The sequence below is a fragment of the Syngnathoides biaculeatus genome, chromosome 3 (genome assembly GCF_019802595.1).
Source record: "Syngnathoides biaculeatus isolate LvHL_M chromosome 3, ASM1980259v1, whole genome shotgun sequence".
In the NCBI taxonomy this organism is placed as follows: domain Eukaryota; kingdom Metazoa; phylum Chordata; class Actinopteri; order Syngnathiformes; family Syngnathidae; genus Syngnathoides; species Syngnathoides biaculeatus.
The window spans coordinates 30,246,857-30,268,464 of NC_084642.1; the positions used below are offsets into that span (position 1 = coordinate 30,246,857).

General features: G+C 40.5%; 1 protein-coding gene and 1 long non-coding RNA gene across 11 annotated transcripts in view; one reads left to right on the forward strand and one right to left on the reverse strand.

Annotated features, from left to right (window-relative positions):
- neo1a (neogenin 1a) overlaps positions 1 to 21,608 on the reverse strand; it is a 230,305-nt gene that overhangs the window by 115,877 nt on the left and 92,820 nt on the right. For 8 of the 9 annotated variants that reach the window (XM_061815276.1, XM_061815275.1, XM_061815279.1 and 5 more), the window contains one exon: positions 16,591 to 16,914. In XM_061815276.1, coding sequence (XP_061671260.1) covers positions 16,591 to 16,914 — 324 coding nt within the window. Of the gene's footprint in view, positions 1 to 2,898; positions 2,933 to 16,590; positions 16,915 to 21,608 lie in introns of those variants that run through there. The other variant, XM_061815282.1, reaches the window with a different exon arrangement.
- Positions 3,343 to 21,608, forward strand: part of LOC133498450 (uncharacterized) — a 62,393-nt gene continuing 44,127 nt past the window's right edge. For both annotated transcript variants that reach the window (XR_009794319.1, XR_009794318.1), the window contains exon 1: positions 3,343 to 4,273. This is a non-coding gene — a long non-coding RNA (uncharacterized LOC133498450). The remainder of the gene's footprint in view (positions 4,274 to 21,608) is intronic.

Here is a 21,608-nt window from a genome sequence, read left to right on the forward strand (position 1 = left end):
ATACTCAGGGCACAGCTTTTCCTGATCCTCTCTGTTACACCTCTGATCATATAGCTGCTTTCACATGACATTGGATTCCCAGTAAATCGGTGAATCACAGGCAAAATAGTAGAGCCAGGATTAGGGCTGCACTATATTTTGTTTGAGCATCGTCACCAAGACACACGTGTGGGCAAGAGGACCAGGCTGCAGAGCCCGCTGCGATGTAGATGTACTGTAATCAATTGAATCATTAAAAGTGACCTCGATAGGCTCCTGTTTAGACATACAGAGTGATGGGTACTTTTTTCATTACATGATAACTTTGAAAGCGAAAACAATGGACACCATCTGTATTTCCCATTTCAGTCTTCAGAATGAAACTACTGTAGACAGGCTGTCAAAGCTGTGTGAGTGTTGCATAGTGCATTCAGCGACACTGCTTAAATGGGAGTGAATGTGTTCTTTTGCAGGATAGTACATCATTCAAAAACGATTGCAAAGTCAATTACTATTTGTATCAGATTGCTTTGCTAAAACACTACCACTATACTGCTATAGTATGGGATTTATTTTGCTTTTTAATATCTGAACAGATGCATTTTGTTAATATGTTCAGCAAGAGCTGCAAGAATGCAAAGTTATCAATGTCCATTCATCATCGTTCCTGTCATACGGTGTTACATGTTTTTGTTTGGACACCACATACAAAAGTTCTGTTTTTGTTTTAATTCCTACTTAAAAAAAAAAAAAAAAAAACATTCAAGCAACAGGTTTTTCCTCATGTTTTTAAGATTGTCAGGTGAAAGCTGACTACTAGCGTGGACTGAATGTGTGGCAACCATGGGGAAATGAAATTCCAGTATTTTGAGCAAAATCTCAACATTTTGAGGGGAAAAAAACTATAAACCAGTTCTTTTTTGGACATGTGAACATATTTCAAATTTCTGAACAATGAACTGAAGTAGTTCTTTTTTGCAACGATGAAGTGAACTTTGAACCTAGAAAATAAAGTTTCCCAACACTGATCATGTACTATTTTACATTGCAACCTACTGTATAGCATAAGTTTAAAAAATAAATAAATATTTTTCCAATATCATTCAGCGCGCTTTGCGATCCTAGTAATGTTTATTCTATGCGTTTGCTCACTTTTGATTACTCTACATGCCTTACAGCAGCAAAAAAAAATAAAAAAAAAACAACTAACAAAAATATCGAAGGGCCAAGATGTAAATTTTCTCATTTATACATACATATAGACACAGCAACGATGTCTGGAGCGAAGAGATAGGGCCATCCCGATCAGCCTCCTCGCCTACCCAAAGGGCCTAATCAATCAGTGGATGAACCTAAAATGGAGCCTGTCGTTGTCCGACGACTAAAAAGACTTTCTGCCAACACTGCTCTCCCGAGAGGTTAAAGAAATGGATTTCCCTCCGCCTGCATCCTGGACTCGGATCGCCCATGTCATATTTCCCCAACCTCTGTGTAAGTGTACAACTGCCGCTTGTGTCGCACGGAACACGCGGATTTGGCCAGAACAGTTTGACTGCACACTTATCCTCTTCCTAACTGAATTTTTCTGTCCATTTTTCATTATTCAATTTCCAAGGTTAGATGAATGTTTTCATTTTTCAGCTCAGTATGTGATTAATGCTCCAATGTGTTAAAACAGTCACTCTACAGCCTTTTTTTTTTTTAGCCTTTCCCGTGCCAGACGAAGATAAGAAATCAGGATAATGGAACATCACTGCAACCCTGACCCTGATTGTAGGTCAGAGTCATTCGTCATGGCAATGACCAGGCACTGAGTAGGAAGACAGCATATAAATGTTCAAAAGAGGCTGTCACATGCCAAACTGTAAATGAACTGTACCATTTTTAAAGTAACTTTGAGTTCATACAAGTTCAAACAACTGCGATCGGCTGGGAACCAATTCAGTGTGTACAACGCCCCGGCTCCTGCCCAAAGATAGCTGGGATTGGCTCCAGCACTCCCGTGACCCTTGTGAAGATAAGCGGCTCAGAAAATACATGGATGGGTACAAGTTCAAACAACCAAACTGTTTGGTTACAAAATCTACTAAAACAGGAGGGCAAGTACCGCATTGCACAAATGTTTTCCACAAGGTTCGACTTAGAAAGACAAACGCTATTACTGTCAGACTGAAATATTGATGTTTGATGCAGAAATAATTCAACACCCATCAATAGAAAAGAATGAAACATACAAAGCTTTTTTTTTTTCACAATTTATAATTATTCTCAGTCCCATAGTAATGTGTCTGTGACATGCATGCTTGTTCCGAAACAGCCGATAGATCAAGAAGACATATTTATGGCATATTTCTTCTCATGGTGGAAGTTTTAGGGTGGATCTGGCTCATCCTAAAAGTCACTAAGATTGACAACCAGTGGTTTGGAATCTCACCTGTCAACGTTTGGGTGGCTCCTCTTTGAACCTCACAAAGATGAAAGCATTTTTAATTTGCAGATCCAAAAGTTCACCCTTTGCACCAAACACAAACTGAAATCCCGCACCACCACTTCTTCAAAGAACGATCAAATATTGTTTTTTATCGGAAGCTAACTCTGGTATGATGCTCACTTGTGCCTTGAACACTAAATGTGGCTCTGCTGAAACTTACACAAAGCCACGCCTGGCAAATGTTACCATAGCCACCGCCCAAACTGTGATTCCATTGTATCTTCACTTATGGATCGAGATGTCATCACCAAACTGCCAAATAACACTTGTCAATTTGTGCATAACACTGTCAAACACACACAATGCACAACACACTCCCTCATCAACAACCTATCTGAATTATCAATAGTTATTGTCAAAACGTAAGAAGTTAACACCAGCAACTGCTATCCTATACTAATTTGTGCTCACACTGCAGCTCTGCTTACTTTTGACTTTGAGCTTCATGCGTCACTTCAAAAGAACTTTGAAAGCACCCAGGAACTTTGACATCCATTCAATGAGAAACTTGGTGTGGATCTGATTATTGTGACTGCTATTGTTTCATAACTGTTGAGTGCAAATAAAGACCTGCTCACTCACAGACACATTTTCAAAAATAGGCAAATAACTTGAGCTTTCCAGAGCTTTACTATTTGTAAAAAACAAAATGTCCCATGTCCCCTTTACTTTTTCACAAAATCTCACAATCAAAATGATCCTTTTACCAATATTGATTTAAAGTTTGCAAGTCTCAAAATGAAGTAAATCATATGGGAAAATGTGTTGTATTCTGAAGGGGAACGAAACGAATGACACATTAAAGCCATTGCTTTATGATGATTGGTTTGCCATTTCGTCTCTTTTAGAGTCGGCACTGTGGTCACAGTGTAACTGCAAAGCAAGGGAGTCTGTGTCTGCAGGGCATTGGGTGTGCAGAGGAATGAGAGGATAATAAAGAAACAGGCCTGGAGAGGTAGTAAAAAGAAAAGGAGGAGGATGTTGAGTCATTGAGGAAAAGTTAAAAAAAAGTGAAAGTAGCTGGATGAGAGAATACCGCAGAGTAAGAAATATGGATATCAAAGACTCTACTCCTAGTAATGGTCTCTGTGGTCCACATTCATCAGCCTGTCCATGTGTCACTGCTGCATGCGTAACCCTGTTAAAAGTTGGTACAGGTAAAATTTCAGTATAATAGAGTAGCAATTAAGTTATAGGTTTTCTTTCAATGTTTTCTGCAATGTCGTGGAATATCTGTTAAAACCGTGTGTGCTGACTGTATTTTCATTTGGAGGATTTGTATTTAAATGTGTTTGATTCATTTGTGAAAAAGAAATACTTTTGTTTGTCATTTTATTGTTGTAACCATTGTGTAAGAAGGGCAGGAAGTGACGTGTTGAGGAGACGCTGGGGAGAGAGAAAAAAGGGGAGATGGAGTGCAGGGTGGAGTGGTTGTGGGAGGACAACGAAAGGACAAAGAAAGTGAATTGTGGACATTTATCAAAAGTTGATCAACGTGTTCGACAAGGACTGTTGAAAGTTCAATTGGGATAGTGTGTCGTTTGAGTGGACTACTCAAATCACGCCGTAACGTAACCACACGGCTACCACAGGGGCTAAGTGCATGCATTGGACTTGGCTTGGGCGCTAGCAACCAGCTAACGCTAGCTAGCAAGGCCTGTGTGTTGGACCACGAAGGAGAGGACAGGGGCGCTAGCGTCGAGCTAATGCGGCTAGCGAGGCTGTGTTTGGACTTCAAGGAAGAAAAAGGGACGAGGACCGTGAGGACGCTGGACAGAGGAAAAACCACCTTCACCTTTCCTGGTCAGTCATCTGTGAGGCCTTGGGAAGCACCTGAAGTGTGTCTTCTGCTCATATTTAGTCATGACTGTATAACTCATGTTTGAAGCATGTGAACTCATCAGATAACCTTAAGTGAATCTTGCTGAAATGTTTACTAGAGACCAGGACGTAGGAATATGCCCGTTATTACCAGATAGATTTGGTTTAGTCATTATGATTGTCGATATTTTGTGATGCTCTTTGCTTTATGATGCGATTCTCATGGGATGCTCTTTTGATAGTATAAGAATGCTGCAAGTCCTTTGTATCTTTGCATTTCTGATCTGCTACAGCCATTGTCTGTCACTCATTTATGCCCAGAGTATTCTGTTAGTAAAAGTTTCGAAGAAAATGTTCATCTTCTCCAGCCTGTATTTGGATAACCAACATTCTCACTACCCGAAACTAAAATTGGGGTTTGAATTTCATTTGCTTGCCGGCTATATTCATATTTGTTTGGGCCCTTAGCTTAGCATGTGTGCATAGGGTTAGGCATGTGTACCTGTTATATTGACTTTGTTTATGTGACTCTTGTGTATACATGTTTGATTTTCCATTCTCTATTTTGTTATTAACTGTTAAGAATTTTTGTTACATAAGGTGTATTATTTGTTATGTAACAAAAAAAAAAAAAAATAAATAAATAAAAATAAAAAAATTTTTTTTTGTTACATAACAAGGTGTATTATTTAATGCAGCCCTATGGGGGCACAAACCAGTGCAATCTGTAGGCCGGTCCCAAGCCCGGATAAATGCAGAGGGTTGCGTCAGGAAGGGCATCCGGCGTAAAAACTGTGCCAAACAAATATGAGCGTTCATCTAAAGAATCCCATACCGGATCGGTCGTGGCCCGGGTTAACAACGCCCGCCCCCGGCACTGCTAACCTACAGGGCGTCGGTGGAAATTCAGCTACTGTGGGTCGAAGACAAAGAAGAGGAGGAAACCGGATCCAGCGTCAGAAGAAAAAGAGGAATGCACAGAGCCTACAACTGAGTGTAGGGACTTTGAATGTTGGGACTATGACAGGAAAAGCACAGGAGTTGGTTGACATGATGATTAGGAGAAAGGTTGATATTCTGTGCATCCAAGAGAGCAGGTGGAAAGGTAGTAAGGCTAGAAGTTTGGGAGCAGGGTTTAAATTATTCTACCACGGAGTAGATGGGAAGAGAAATGGAGTAGGGGTTATTTTAAAGGAAGAGCTGGCTAAGAATGTCTTGGAGGTAAAAAGAGTATCAGATCGAGTGATGAGACTAAAATTTGAAATTGAGGGTGTTATGTATAATGTGGTTAGCGGCTATGCACCACAGGTAGGATGTGACCTAGAGTTGAAAGAGAAATTCTGGAAGGAACTAGATGAAGTAGTTCTGAGCATCCCAGACAGCGAGAGAGTTGTGATTGGTGCAGATTGTAATGGACATATTGGTAAAGGAAACAGGGGCGATGAAGAAGTGATGGGTAAGTACGGCATCCAGGAAAGGAACTTTGAAGGGCAGATGGTGGTGGACTTTGCAAAAAGGATGGAGATGGCTGTAGTGAACACTTATTTCCAGAAGAGGGAGGAACATATAGTGACCTACAAGAGCGGAGGTAGAACCACGCAGGTAGATTATATTTTGTGCAGACGATGTAATCTGAAGGAGGTTACTGACTGTAAAGTAGTGGTAGGGGAGAGTGTAGCTCGACAGCATAGGATGGTAGTATGTAGGATGATTCTGGTGGTGGGTAGGAAGATTAAGAAGACAAAGGTAGAGCAGAGAACCATGTGGTGGAAGCTGAGAAAGGAAGAATGTCGTGCGGCCTTCCGGAAAGAGGTGAGACAGGCTCTCGATGGACAACCGAAGCTCCCGGAAGACTGGACGACGACAGCAAAGGTGATCAGAGAGACAGGCAGGAGAGTACTTGGTGTGTCATCTGGTAGGAAAGGGGAGAAGGAGACTTGGTGGTGGAACCCCAAAATACAGGGAGTCATACAAGGAAAGAGATTAGCGAAGAAGAAGTGGGATACTGAGAGGACTGAGGAGAGGCGAAAGGAGTACATCGAGATGCGACGTAGGGCAAAGGTAGAGGTGGCAAAGGCTAAACAAGAGGCATATGAAGACATGTACACCAGGTTGGACACGAAAGAAGGAGAAAAGGATCTCTACAGGTTGGCCAGACAGAGGGATAGAGATGGGAAGGATGTGCAGCAGGTAAGGGTGATTAAGGATAGAGATGGAAATGTGTTGACTGGTGCCGGTAGTGTACTAAATAGATGGAAAGAATACTTTGAGAAGTTGATGAATGAAGAAAATGAGAGAGAAGGAAGAGTTGAAGAGGCAAGAGTGAAGGACCAGGAAGTGGAAATGATTACTAAGGGGGAAGTCAGAAAGGCACTACAAAGGATGAAAACTGGAAAGGCAGTTGGTCCTGATGACATACCGGTAGAGGTATGGAAGCAATTTGGAGAGATGGCTGTGGAGTTTTTGACCAACTTATTCAACAGAATACTAGCGGGCGAAAAGATGCCTGAAGAATGGAGGAAAAGTGTTCTAGTTCCCATTTTTAAGAACAAAGGGGATGTTCAGAGGTGTGGGAACTATAGAGGAATAAAGTTGATGAGCCACACAATGAAGTTATGGGAAAGAGTAGTGGAGGCTAGACTCAGGACAGAAGTAAGTATCTGCGAGCAACAGTATGGTTTCATGCCTAGAAAGAGTACCACAGATGCATTATTTGCCTTGAGGATGCTCGTGGAAAAGTACAGAGAAGGTCAGAAGGAGCTACATTGTGTCTTTGTGGATCTAGAAAAAGGCCATGACAGAATACCAAGAGAGGAACTGTGGTACTGCATGCGTAAGTCTGGTGTGATGGAGAAATATGTCAGAATAGTACAGAACATGTATGAGGGCAGCAGAACAATGGTGAGGTGTGCCTTAGGTGTGACAGAGGAATTTAAGGTGGAGGTGGGACTGCATCAGGGATCAGCTCTGAGCCCCTTCCTGTTTGCAGTGGTAATGGATAGGCTGACAGATGAGGTTAGACTGGAATCCCCTTGGACCATGATGTTCGCAGATGATATTGTCATATGCAGTGAAAGCAGGGAGCATGCAGAGGAACAATTGGAAAGATGGAGACATGCACTGGAAAGGAGAGGAATGAAGATTAGCCGAAGTAAAACAGAATATATGTGCGTGAATGAGAAAAGTAGAGGGGGAAGAGTGAGGCTACGGGGAGAAGAGATAGCGAGGGTGGACGACTTCAAATACTTGGGGTCAACAATACAGAGCAATGGAGAGTGTGGTCAGGAAGTGAAGAAACGGGTCCAAGCAGGTTGGAACAGCTGGCGAAAGGTGTCTGGTGTGTTATGTGACAGAAGAGTGTCTGCTAGGATGAAGGGCAAAGTTTACAAAACAGTGGTGAGGCCGGCCATGATGTACGGATTAGAGACGGTGGCACTGAAGAAACAACAGGAAGCTGAACTGGAGGTGGCAGAAATGAAGATGTTGAGGTTCTCGCTCGGAGTGACCAGGTTGGATAGGATTAGAAATGAGCTCATTAGAGGGACAGCCAAAGCTGGATGTTTTGGAGACAAGATTCGAGAGAGCAGACTTCGATGGTTTGGACATGTTCAGAGGCGAGAGAGTGAGTATATTGGTAGAAGGATGCTGAGGATGGAGCTCCCAGGCAAAAGGGCGAGAGGAAGACCAAAGAGAAGGTTTATGGATGTGGTGAGGGAAGACATGAGGGCAGTTGGGGTTAGAGAGGAAGATGCAGGAGATAGGCTAAGATGGCAAAAGATGACACGCTGTGGCGACCCCTAACGGGACAAGCCGAAAGGAAAAGAAGAAGAAGAAGAACAAGGTGTATTATTTGAGTATTTGCAAGACAGAAGTGGGGAGTTTATATGATAGCTGGGTTATCTACATTAGTTAACCTTTACTCATAAGGGAAATATTATTTCAGAGACTTTTTGATAGAGAATTAAATGCACAAGTAAAGAGTAAAGTTGTAATAGACATTTGAAGTAATTACTATTGAGTTACTATTTATTAGTTTACTACTTTGTAGTGAGGAAAGAACTCAGGTGGCTACCTCGTCGAAGTATTTTATACTAGAGAGGCGCTACACATGCAAAGGATAGAGCTTATAATGAATGAGTTTATGTAGTGATTTTTTTCAAGAGCCATTAACTGGCCTGATTACTACCAAACACCTGCAAAACTGGTCAATAATATAAAATAAAAGTTCAAGACTTGGGTTTATTGTACCTGGAAAATTCTAGACAAACAAATATTGTTATATTCAATACAAAGGATTGAATTTATTTTAGTTTTTTTTAGGGCTACACGAAACAACATCTGTAGTTGTGATTAGAAGACACAAATAGATTGACGCAAGGAGAGGAATCAGGTTTCTCTGAAACCAGCAGCACCTAATTTTACTAGAAAATGGTTTCCGGTTTGAAAAGTGCCAAAAAAAAGTTCATAAATCCTGAAGGGACAACATTTTGTCACGGCCTGCTTACAAAGACAAATACACATTGAAAGAAGAAGTAAATATAAAGTATCATGTACTCCCTTCATGTAGTGTCTCTGTCACACTGCTGTGGCATAGTCTGGAGTGCGTAGTGAGAAATCATCCAATTTCACCTAAATGATGAAAATGAATCCGCAGATAAAGTGCACTCGCCGACTGTCCGTTCTGTCCAATAATGGGCAGAGTAATGTAAGCTGCTTCTATATCAGTAGGTGGCAACAGGTAGCTGTCATGGTCCTGCCGCTCCAGCCTTGGCTGTGCGGGTGCCTACGGAGTCGCGCTTATTGGGAGGCGCACACCTGTGCCTCATGCGGGCTGATTGGTCCCAGTGTATATAGGACCTACCGCTGCTGCACCTGACTGCCTGCCCGATCCCCGACCTTGGAATAATAAAAGTTTTTCCCGAATTACCTCTGCGTCTCCCGACTCCTGCATTTGGGTCATGACAGAAGCTAATTACTTTCAGGTGGTGGTGACAGTGGCATTGTTGCTAGCGAAGCTATAAAATGACAGTGATGGAGAGGATTTTGAAAAGGAAAGATGCTCACTCAGAATTGGACTCTGTAAAAAATTCTGATTCAGATGAACACTGAAGTGTGAGTGGAGGTCAAAAGAAACCAAAGACGGTTTTCTCCTGGAAAGTCTATGACGTGAGGCAATATAGAGAAAGCTATCTTTTATTTGGATTTACTCTTACCGGGGATTCAACGATTATGACTCCATTGTGCTTGGTGTGTGGTGAAAAGCTATCCATCAGTCCAATGGTTCCAAGAAAGCTAAAATGGCATCTCCAAATGAAACACCCTTCACTTCAGAAGCAGAATGCATAGTTTATTCACCTTCAAGCTCATGTGGAGTAACAGGCCATGTTGATGAGAAAATACACAAAGATGAACGAGAAACTCCTTAAAGAAAGCTATCACGTTGCTGAACTTGTAGCCAAATTTAAAAAGACACACACTGTGGCAGAGGCGTTAGTACTTCCCACCTGTAAAGCCATTGTAAATGAGATGCTTGGACCTAAAGAAATAGCCAAGGTCCCTCTTTCATTTACCACAATTTCCAGACGGATTGGTGACATGTCTGCAGACATCAAAAGTTTAGTTTTGGAAAAGGCCCGTATTAATAGTAAGTTTCCATTGCAACTTGACGAGTCCACTGATATTAGTGGACATGCCCAATTTCTGGGCAATGTGGGGTATTTGGATAGAGACACAGTAAGTTAAAACTTAAACTTGAACTTTTTTGCAAGCCATTGCCACAAAAAAAAAAAAAAAAAAACAACGGGAGAGGAAATTTTCAGGTCCCATCTGAAAATCTTGGAACAAAGTGGACTTAAATGGGAAAACTGCACGGGTGTCTGCACTGATTGAGCAGCCGCCAAGTTCGGACGCACCAAAGGCTTTGTTCAGCAGAGTGAAGAAAGAAAACCCGAGCAGATTGTTACGTACTGATTTTCACACCGTGAGCCCCTCGTAGTCAAGACTTTACCAACAGACTTAGTTCCTGCATTGTATGATTCTGTGCGCATGGTGAGCCGTGAAAAGTTTCAGATTTGCATCTTTATGTGAGGAAATGGCCATGGAACATAAAGGCTTATTGTTTCATACGGAGCTTTCATAAGGTGGTTGTCCTGTGGCAAAGTACTGGCCCGTGATTGTGAAGGGAGGGAGGATATAAAAGTGTTTCTGACAATTGAAAGGTCCGATTACCCAAAACCGCTTGCAACTGATGAGTGGTGTGCAAAGATGACATACCTGGCTGACATTTTCCATCCTCTGAATGGACTGAACATCTGTATGCAAGGCTGAAATGAAAGCCTACTTAGAACCACAGATTACAAAATAAATTCTGCTCAAAGCTGCAATCCTGTAAACAATGTGGAAAATGGAAACCTTGAGATGTTCATACTCACCGAGCAATGGCAAAATGTCAACACAGCAGCATTTTATGAGATAATAGTGAAACATTTAAAAACACTTGAGGAGAAAATGTCATTTTATTTTTCTTCAGCCTCCATTCAATCCATTGAGTGGGTGAGGGACCCACACCATTCAGTATCAGTTGGTAGAAGGGACATGACTTTACAGGAAGAGGAGGAACTACTTTAATTGAGACAAGATTGTAGTTTAAAGCGAAGCTTTGCTGATATACCATTTGACAGTTTTTGGTTGGCTAATGCCAAGGAATACCTAATTCAGCCAGACAAAGATATTTTGACATTGCTCCCATTTTCCGCATCTGTGTGAGATGAGCTTTTCAAGCCCGACTACTATAAAAAGTAAAACCTCAGAGAGACTGAGAGCTGTTGAGGAAGACCTTTGTGTATGTCTTTCATCAATTCCTGCCAGAATATCCGCTCTATGTTCACCCAAACAGACCCTGGTATCACATTTAGTGAGCAAAATATGATAATTAAATCTATTTTGTTTTTGTTTGATTGATTTATATTCACTATGCTTTGGTTAGAACGACTGTATATTGTTCATGTAGGCAACATACAGTAGATTCATCTTTATATTTTCTGCTGGTGGTCAGCCGTGGTATTTTTTTTGAATGGAAAAAGTGTGCCTTAGCTCAAAAAAGGTTGAAAAACACTGCTCCAGCATGAGTTTGATGCGACTTAGGTCAGGACTGGAGTTTGTGAACTGGGGTCCAGTCATGATGGAACATGTAACGACCTTTCCCAGAACTGTTCTCACAAAATTTCAAGCATAAAATCTAAATAAAAAAAAAAAAATACTAAATTAAATTACAATGAATAAAAACGTGCATTATTATAAACAGTGATTAATGATTTCACATACCACAGTACGGTGGCTTAGCTCAAAAACTTTGGCCTCACAGTTCTGAGGTCCCGGGTTCAATCCCGGAGCCGGCTGTGTGGAGTTTGCATTTTCTTCCCGTGCCTGCATGGGTTTTCTCCGGGCACTCCGGTTTCGTCCCACATCCCAAAAACACGCAACATTAATTGGACATTCTAAATTGCCCATAGGTGTGATTGTGAGTGCGGCTGTTTGTCTCAATGTGCCCTGCGATTGGCTGGCAACCGGTTCACCATTGTACCCTGCCTCCTGCCCGTTGACAGCTGGGATAGGCTCCAGCACTCCCGCGACCCTCGTAAGGATAAGCAGCTAAGAAAATGGATGGATGGATTGATTTTACATACCAATACAAAAAGAAAATACACTAGGTTTTCTCCACTAGTTCCACCATGGTGTTTAGATAAGAACTGACCCTGAGACAAAGGTTTTCTCCACTAGTTCCACCATGGTGTTTAGATAAGAACTGACCCTGAGACATCTTTGTCATCTGACCTTTAATGTACAGTACCGGTATTAAATGTGGTAAAGTCAGAGCAAACACCCATGTGTAGGAAAAGAAAGGAAACCATTCAGACTATTATGTTTTGTTCTAACTGAATGCTTTTTCTTGTGTTGGAACATACATTTAGTGTTTCTAAAACAAAGCAGATGTTTTAGTTGTCCTGTTCAATTGTGTCTTTATGTGTCTTCAATAACAATACAAACAATAAATGGTAACCACGTAAGGATGACATGCTCATCACATTATCTTATTTTGACGAAATGGTGTCCTTGGGGGCACAACAATGAGCCTATGACATTTTTTAAAGTATTATCAGCAAGCCCGCAACCCTGGGGAGGAAATGTGGGACAGAAAATGGATAGATGGATATTAGAGTCTGGTGGCAAGCATAATACCTTCAAAGGGCATCTAGCTCTGTCAAAGCATGTATAATATGAGAAGACATTTAATGTTTTGTGTGTTGCTTCATATGGGCATCATTGAACAATCCGTAGCTTATTGTCTCTGTACATTCAAGTAGTGACAAAGGAGGAAGAATGCCGTGAGACAACCCAGAACAGAAAAGACAGCTGAAATATTTGGAAGTGCATGTTAGGGGGTCAGGATTTAAATCTAACAAAGGCACACCAGAGAGCCAGGGCAGAATTAGCTCACAGTTTTCTCAATTGGGGGGTTCCCTTTTTAATAGCAGTAGTGTGAGGTGTCAGTCAATTTGAGCAATTGTGGACGGCTGAGTTCAAAGCCCGACAGTAGGAGGAGGGCGTCTGTGTGGGAGAAGAGCTGACAGTTAAGATGGGATTTCTCATTAGTTGTGTAGCGCTTTATGTCCTGGCTATCACCGCTGCACACCGCTCGCTCCCTTTTTGCCCTATAATTCCTTTCCCCCCTCCTTTTGCTCACTAAGACTTAAACTGAATACATAATACTGATTCTCCCTGCCCCCTTCTACCCACCCCAATCCATTTAGGAGTCTGTGTGCAGCTCCATGATATCTGACTGTACACACACAAGCTAAAGCATACAAAAGTGACACATGACAAAGTGTAAAGAGGACAAGGGACATTTCGTCACAATATTCTCCCACGTTACATTGGTATGACAATAAGGATCTGCATCCAGCTTCCAACAAAAACATGTAAATTCCATCACAACTTTGAATAATAGCTGCTATTGGGCATGATAACACACACATTAAAAATAAGAACAGTTGGCAATTGCATTTCCATACATATGAATACAAAAAGATACTGAAAGACTAAAATCCCAAAGAGAGCAATTATGGACTATAAAATGATCACAGCTAATAACTGCTATACACAGCTAACATGCAAACATGCCACCTTTAAAATTGACCCTATCCCAACTGAGGCACAGTACACTTTAGACTGGTACATTTAGACAACCAATGATAGTCATATTTGAAGAGGCCTTGGGACAATTTAAAGTCCAACATACTGTAACAAGGGGAAAACCCAAGTAAGCACAGTGAAAACATGTAAACTCCACAGAGGATGATTCCTGGAGCCAAGATGCAAACCCTGTACCTCAGATCTGTGAAGCTACCATGTCCTACTTTAAAAATCTACACAGACACAAATAATACTTTAACTAAATTATTAAATGTGGGATTATAAATAACAATGCTGTATCAATTTTTGCATAAAGACAATAGTATGAATCATCCACATCACAAAATTTGATTGTGATGATAACATTCAATGTTGAGGCTAATAAGCCATATAAGATCATGCATGTCTGATTTTTTTCCACCTCCAAAAAAAAGACACAATTGTGGAGGGGGAAAAAAAACAATTGCCCAGAAACATGTAATATGTATCCATCCATCCATCCATTTTCTTAGCCACTTATCCTAACAAGGATCGCGGGGAGTGCTGGAGCCTATCCCAGCTGTGAACGGGCAGGAGGCGGTGAACGCTTTCCAGCTGAGCCACCGTGTCACCTGACCAGAAACATGTAATATATATTTTCTCTTAAATCAGATGAATTTAATGAGCTCTGATTAGCCAGAAAGGCTAATACTCAAGTGCACTTGGTAGATATAATTATGTTTGATTCTCATAACTCCCAAGTATTTTTTTAGTCACTGTAAATGTGCAAGCCTCTGGAAGTGTGGGAGAGATATCTATGATAAAAGGAAGTGAGCAGCATGTTTTCTGGCAATCAATCCCAGATATTACCTTGATATTTGTCACATACACTCTGTGCCACGCATCCCAGCCATTGGTGACTTGTTTGGTCATTTAATCGAGAGGTCACGTCCAGCTCACCCTTTGCCTGCACCATCAGTCCTACGTCTGATGGCGGCCCAATTGCCTGCACTTATGACACTGTAATTAACCTTTTTTACAGGCCACCTGCCATCCAGCTGCAGGTCCTTCAGAAGCCATGTATCTGTCAATGTGTAAAGTAAAACCATCAATGTATGTGTCTGAATGTGTACAAGTGTGCGATTGGATGAATGAAAATGAAATTTCCATGTGTAGAGTCGGTGTACATATAATGGATGACAGATGCTCTACTCTTTGAGTAGAAATGGATTGCATCTAATATCCAATCCATCTGACCCACTTGCTACGAGGGTGTTAGACAGGAGTACTCAAGTTTCCATTTGCATTATCCTTCCACGGAGTTGATAACCGATGGGAGGATTGCGACAGTCATTCTAGGGCCCTGCTATAGCTGTTAAGATCAAAAATCATTTAACAGATACATGTTCTGAGTGAGGCCGACATGGTGACCAACTGGTTAGTACATCCACCTCACGGTTCTGAGGACCAGGGTTCAAATTTCACCCTTGCCTGTAAAGGAGTTTGTATGTTCAACCCGCGCGTCCATGGGCTTTCTCTGAGTACTCCAGTTTCCTTCCATTCCCCTTAAAAATCATGCGTGGTAGGTGGATTGAGGACTGTAAATTGCCCTAAGGTGTGAATATGAGTGCGAATGTTTGTTTGTTTATATGTGCCTTGCGATTGGCTGGCGACCAGTTCAGGGTGTACACCGCCTCTCACCCTAAGATACCTAGGATAGCCTCCAGCACGCCTGTGACCCTAGTGAGGAAAAGCGACGCAGAAAATGGATGGATGGATGTTCTGAGTCACCTAGGTGATTATTTTGTCCTGCATGTAATGATAAGTAAAAACAGCATGGTGACCAAGTCATTGTCATTTTGTCAGTGGTTCATTCAATAAGGATTGAAGATTTGAAATACTGGAGTGGATGTTTTAATAATGAGGTAGCTTTACACTATTAAGGGTCACCAGGATTGTTAAAGCTTATATATATCTATATATATATAGATATATATATATAGAGATATATGTATAGTTTTTTTCTCATTTCTTTAGAATCTTATACTGTACTACACGAAATGCCCTGCAACTGTCTTTAAACCTGCCAGCACAATGCCAAAGGAAAAGCACAGTCAAAACATAATACTGCAAACTGAATTTTGGGCCTTGACTTGACTTGAAACAAATTATAATCCTATGTCACTCAATGTTCTTACACTGAGAAAGGTGACATTGGGTAGGAAAAATAGAAAAGGCAAAATCTTTTTCATGCACGTAGTATTCATAAAGACAATGGATTCAGGTTTCTGCTATGTGGCTTGGTGACCCATCTCAAGGACAAGAAATCAATTACAACAAAAGGAAGCGACTAGAAGACCTTTTTGCATTGACAAAATAGCACACATTAGAAGCAAAGTTGCAGATAATACTTATACTTCAGTATGGATGGATTCATGGTTAATCGCCTATATTCAAAAGGAATAAACAAAAACTACCTTTTTGGAAAGAGTAAGAATTCATTTTCTAAAAACCACATATTTTGTGGACTACAGAATATTATCTGAATCCACGTTATGTATATTGCATCTATTTGTCCAGTTAAGGCATTAAAATTCAAAATGGTTCTGATGCCTTTATGTCCCAAAATTCTGTTATGCTGTTCCACTGTTTTACTTTTCAAACAAAACACTTAAAACTGTTGACAATCACTGGAGTAAAAACGGTCAAAATTAAGCACATACTGCCATCTCACATTTAAAACAACAAATTAAAAAAACTAAAACGTTTTTGTTCGTTATTCAAATTTTCACCTTAAGTCAGGTGGTACATCAAGTGCAGCAAACAAGAAGTACGTGTTTTGCCAGGAGGAAGATGGGAAACCCCCTCCCCAACCCCAATTAAAATTTTTAGCTCCATATATACTATTTGTAGATAAGAAGCTGCTTACAAGGAGCAAGCAGAACCTGCTTAAGTAAAAAACTCCGGAGGTGCCAGTTAACCATAGAGACAGAAATTTCAACATGACAGATTCAAAATAAGGCTTCAAGCACTATACAGATCTTAGTGTAATAATGTTGGGATATTACAAGGAACTTTAGGAAGAAATAAAATGCATAGTGCTATAATCATGTTAGTTCCCACCCTACCTGCAACAAAGAGGTGCGCTGTCCGACTAGAAATGGATCCTAGGTTTTCAATGGTAGCCACACATTGGTAGGTACCCTCATCAGGTTTGTTGTGCTTCGAGTGAACCACATGGGTGAAGAGTAGGGAGCCGTCAGGAAGTATGCGCCGTCTCTCATCCGAAACCAGACTCATGAATGTACCGTCTTTCTTCCACTCCATGCGAGCTGCTGCGGCTGCATCTCTGTGTACTGAACAGTTGAGCAGTGCAGAGTTCCCCCGAATGGCCACTGTGTCCTGAGGCTCCACCGTGAACCAGAATGGGCTGAAAGGCTCTGCTCCTGATGCTGGAAGAAAGGAAAAATAATGGAGACGATTGTGAGCCGCATTCTCTAGGCAATATCACACTTTTTCAACGCATATTAGAATATCTGGTGCAAATACAACATTGACATCAGTTTAAAAGAAGAAAGCCCCTAAATGTTTTTAGCACTGTTGAAAATCTAGAATTTTGTTGTTTTCATGGGCCAAAATACCTCCCACGTGCACTGAAGAAATAAGTCATGAGAAAATGACTGCTTGCTAAAATAAAAAAAAGAAACTTCGGGACACCATGACTAGTCAAAAACACTGAAAGTTATGTTCCAAAAAATAAATATACCGCCACTTCTCATTATAAAACCATGAGCTCCAATTAAATTGAATGGAAGGACCTAAAAAATATAACCTAGACTCGTCTCCCTGGCAAGTTAATATATATCACTCCTATACGCAGAAAGTGCAGTGAAGGAGCACACACTTTGGAACGCAATTGCAATTTCCTTTACTTGAGTATAAACGTTAACATCATACTGAAATGGATAGTCCAAAGTCAGACTAAGTGCAATTGTTTTGCATTTGTAGTCATACATTATTCAGGACCAAGCGTCTAAGAGTCGCACAGTGGGATTGGTTAGACAAATAAGAACAATTGGCGTTTCTGCAGGGATGCAGGAGAGCCAGAAAATAATTAAGGGGCTATGGAAGTATTTTAATAATGCAGTGAAGTGAATGAATTAAGAGGTGGAATGTTAAATGCAGTTTAAACTATGCCTGTTTTTTTAAAAAAAAAAAATGGAATGTCTCCCAGAGCAGGTGAGAAAGGACTGAGAAGCCGTAGGGAGCGACGTAGCCATGTCAGTGGTTGAGTTACTGAACATCTTGGGGGCAATTCCTCCACCTTGTGGCATCAACTCCCTTGTGAGACCCCAGAAGAAAAGCTTGAATTATGGGATCCGTTACGGCGCAATATCAGTGCTTGTCTTCAATGCTCTTATAGTAGTTGGCTTGAAAGCACAAACAACGTTGGAAAAGTGTTGGAGAAAATGACTGGGGTGAATTACAATTTTCCACTTGCACATTAGGAAATACATGTCAGACAATTCAATGTTCACACCAAAATGGACAATCATGTCAATGGTCATTCATCAACCAACGCGACAGAAATGCGCCTGTTCTTTCAAAAAAGGTTGATTACTTAGATCCTCCCGAACCACTATGTTGTGGTACACTAGTGTGCTGTGAGAGACCATCTGGGGTGACGCTGGCAATTATCCAACATCACCCAATTTGTCAGAGAAATACAATCTACTAATTATGAATATATCTTTGTTCATCTATTCATTCTATATGCTATTCCACTACACAGCAAAATGCACAATAAACCCTTGTATCCACCAATTGCCAGTTATACAACATAATGAAGAGTTCAGATGCAAAATAAGATATATCCATTTTTGTTCTTTGGATATATCCGCTTTTGCATCTGAACCCTTCATATGTACATATGGCTACGTACATAATGAACTTTACACAGCCCCAGATTTCACACCAAGTAAGCAAGTGTGTTTGTAAATTGAGACAAAATCCTCTTTATTTTAGTGTTCCTACTTTTTGTGAGATTTTTGTTTGATGGTGTGCCTTGAGATTTGTGTAATATTAAATGGGTGAGATTTGTGTAATATCAAATGGCTTGGCTCAATAAATATACGGAAACACTGACTTGGGCAATAGCGCCCAAGTTTTAGTTGATAAGTTTAACTAATAGAAACAGCCGCATCTCCCACAATTTCTCGTGTATAATGCACATTTTCCCATTATACATAATAGGTACAAGGGAAAATCAAAATAGTTCACATTTTAAAAATGCATCCCACTGTTCAGTGGGGGTATAGTGACCTTTCATAGAAAGTCTTCATAGAGAATTCTGTATGTGTTTAAATCGCTTCATAGCTTTTGTGAGGTTCATTTAAAGAAAGGTTTTTGTTTAGCAAGATGGTGAGGAAGAAAAAATAGATTTAAAAGGCACAAACAATTATGGAATTATTTGAATTCAAGAAAGTCCCTCAAACTTTTGACAAGTAACCATCTCCTTTCTGTAAGCAACTTCATGTACAGATACAACAATTAAATGTTTCCAGACAAGTCTTTAGACGTAAATGTATTAGTTCCGGAAGATTCCACGACTCCATGTACAGGAAACGAATGTTGAAACAAAATTATACAAAGTGAAAGTACAATCTGTACAGTCGTTCAGCAGTGTGGGAGCAAAGAACCCACTTGCCTCTGAAAATTGGGAAAGCACCATGATAGGCAACCAGTGAGAATAGCGGAGCAGAAAGCATGAGTCTAGAAAATTAGGTTGTCTAGTTGATAAGTGTGGGCTGTTACCTCTGCCCCAAATCCACTTTGGTCTGTGTCATTAAAGGTTTTGGGAAGCTCATATTAAGGTGATGCCATGATATTCTTTATTGTGCTCTCAAGCTAAGGCTGTACTGTATTACTAAAAATAAAACCATGTTGGGATATAGCAGCGCATGAGTACATTGGTCTATAACTCATCTATCTTGTTTTCTATGAACTAGGCAAGCAAGAGCTTTGTGGTGGAAAAAAAATACCCTGAAGAGGATGGCGATAAAAGAGAGGGCCTGCTCACACAAAGACCCTGTTTTGTTCCATCAGTGGCTCAGCAGGAATCCTCCTCCTTTACTGAGACGCTGTCTGAGAGCAAGAATATTGACTACCCTTCTTATTGAGCTACTCTTTAGACAGAGGAGACCACTTTCAAAACCAGTTGTTTTATCTTCAGCAGAAACCCCTCTGTGACGTTGGGTGGGTGGAAAACAGCGGCAAGCTGGGCGTCTTAGTTAAACAATTTTTACACATTGGAAACCAGTGGATGATTAGAATTGCGATTGTAACTCGATAGAAAATGCGCCAGTTAAAATATTGCTGAATATTCTAAAAAATTAAATAAGTTTCACGTAAAATAGAAATGCAGTTAAAAGTTTGAATTGAGTAGCAATGAAATTACGGGTTTTCTTTCTGTAAGAATGTGGAATATTTGAATTTAAGGTCTGCTGAATTTATTTTCTTTTAGGAAGAATTTATATTTGAATCTTTCTGTAAATTTGTAGGAAACCAAAAATATACTTATGTTTGTTAAATTGTTATTGTAACCCGTGGAAAGGAACGAATCACATCTGAGGTCAAAGGACAGAGGGGGTGGGGTGAGAGAGACTGTGAGGGAAACGAACATTGAAGAAAAAGAGAGGTGAAAACGCAAGGGATTCGAAGCCGATGCATGAGGAAAAGTAGGAAGTGAAAAATGTACATTTATCATAGTTGACCAAAGGGTTCCACAAGGACTTTTGAAACGTCAATTGTGATAGCGTGTCATTTTGGGTAGACTACTCAAAGTAAGACGTAAGTTGGTGGAGTTAGCCACTAAGACAGCAGTTAATAGGAAGCCATGGACTTTCCTCTGAAGCTATAGTGACAAGGTGACTCAAATTAGCAAGTCGGCAAGTGGACGACACCCTCAGCATTCTTCACTCCTGCAGTTTGGACCACCAGACCAAAAAGCTCATTGAAAGGGTTGGGCCTTCAGGTGAAGAAGCCATATTCTTTGGCTACTATGCACGTGAGCATCAACCTGGCCAGCAACGTGACATTGGGGTCTGAACTTATTTCTTTTGCTGGTATTGTCAGATTCCTTTTGGCCCCTCAGTTTAGTTTTGCGTATGAGGCCATTTTGTGTTGACTTTATTTTAAATAATCTAAAAGGGTGTTTGTTTTGGAAACCGGTTTGAATTTTCAATATTTATTTTATCATTAAATGTTCAAACTTTTTATTATGATCACGTCTATTGTTTGACTATCCAAAATTTAGTTTAAAAGTAGGGATTTTATATTTGGAGTTTGGTTGTCAAAAACAAGATACCATTTACATGTAAGACAAAAAATAATTTCAGAGACCTTTCTGAAGCGGAATAATTGCACAAGTAAACAGTAGTCTTAATACAGGTTTAGAGTGAAACAAACTTTAAAATGACTAAAAGTAAGTAACATTGAGTTAATTGATAAGTTTTCTATTCTTTATTCTATTCTGAGGAAACACACTAAGCCCCTGCCTGAGCTGTCCCTTTGATCAGTGTGAGCAACATCAGACTCGTGCCATCCATTGAAGTTACATTTTTCTTCTATTTGCAATTTGCATGTACTTCGAAAGTCATTGCACCTTAAAATAACAGCATTTCCATTTTTGCTTTTTTACTTTCTCCAGTATTATAAGTATAAGTATACAAGTATAACCAGCATGTCCAGCTCGCCTTTGCTCTACTTTGCCCGGACTGCATTGCTAACCAAAGAACAGTGTTGGGTGGGGCATAAGGACATTGTAAACATCGTTGATGGGCTGCATAACTATGTGAATTGTGCCACAGGATGTTGCAGCCAGTCGCACCTCGCTCCTTAAGTCACATTGTAAAATGGCACAAATTGAATAGTTGTATATTATACTTTCAATTCTGGTTGGATTTTTACTTTTTGCATGCACCACGGAAAAACTCTGAACAGAGACCACATCAGCAGTACGCAATTACACATGTGGGCACCTTGGAAGGAACAGTACCATTGGGGGCGCGGAAAACATTAACCTCACAAATGGGGGCCCCCCTAAAAAAGTTAGAAAACCACTGCTCTAACCAGATAAGTGTTTTGT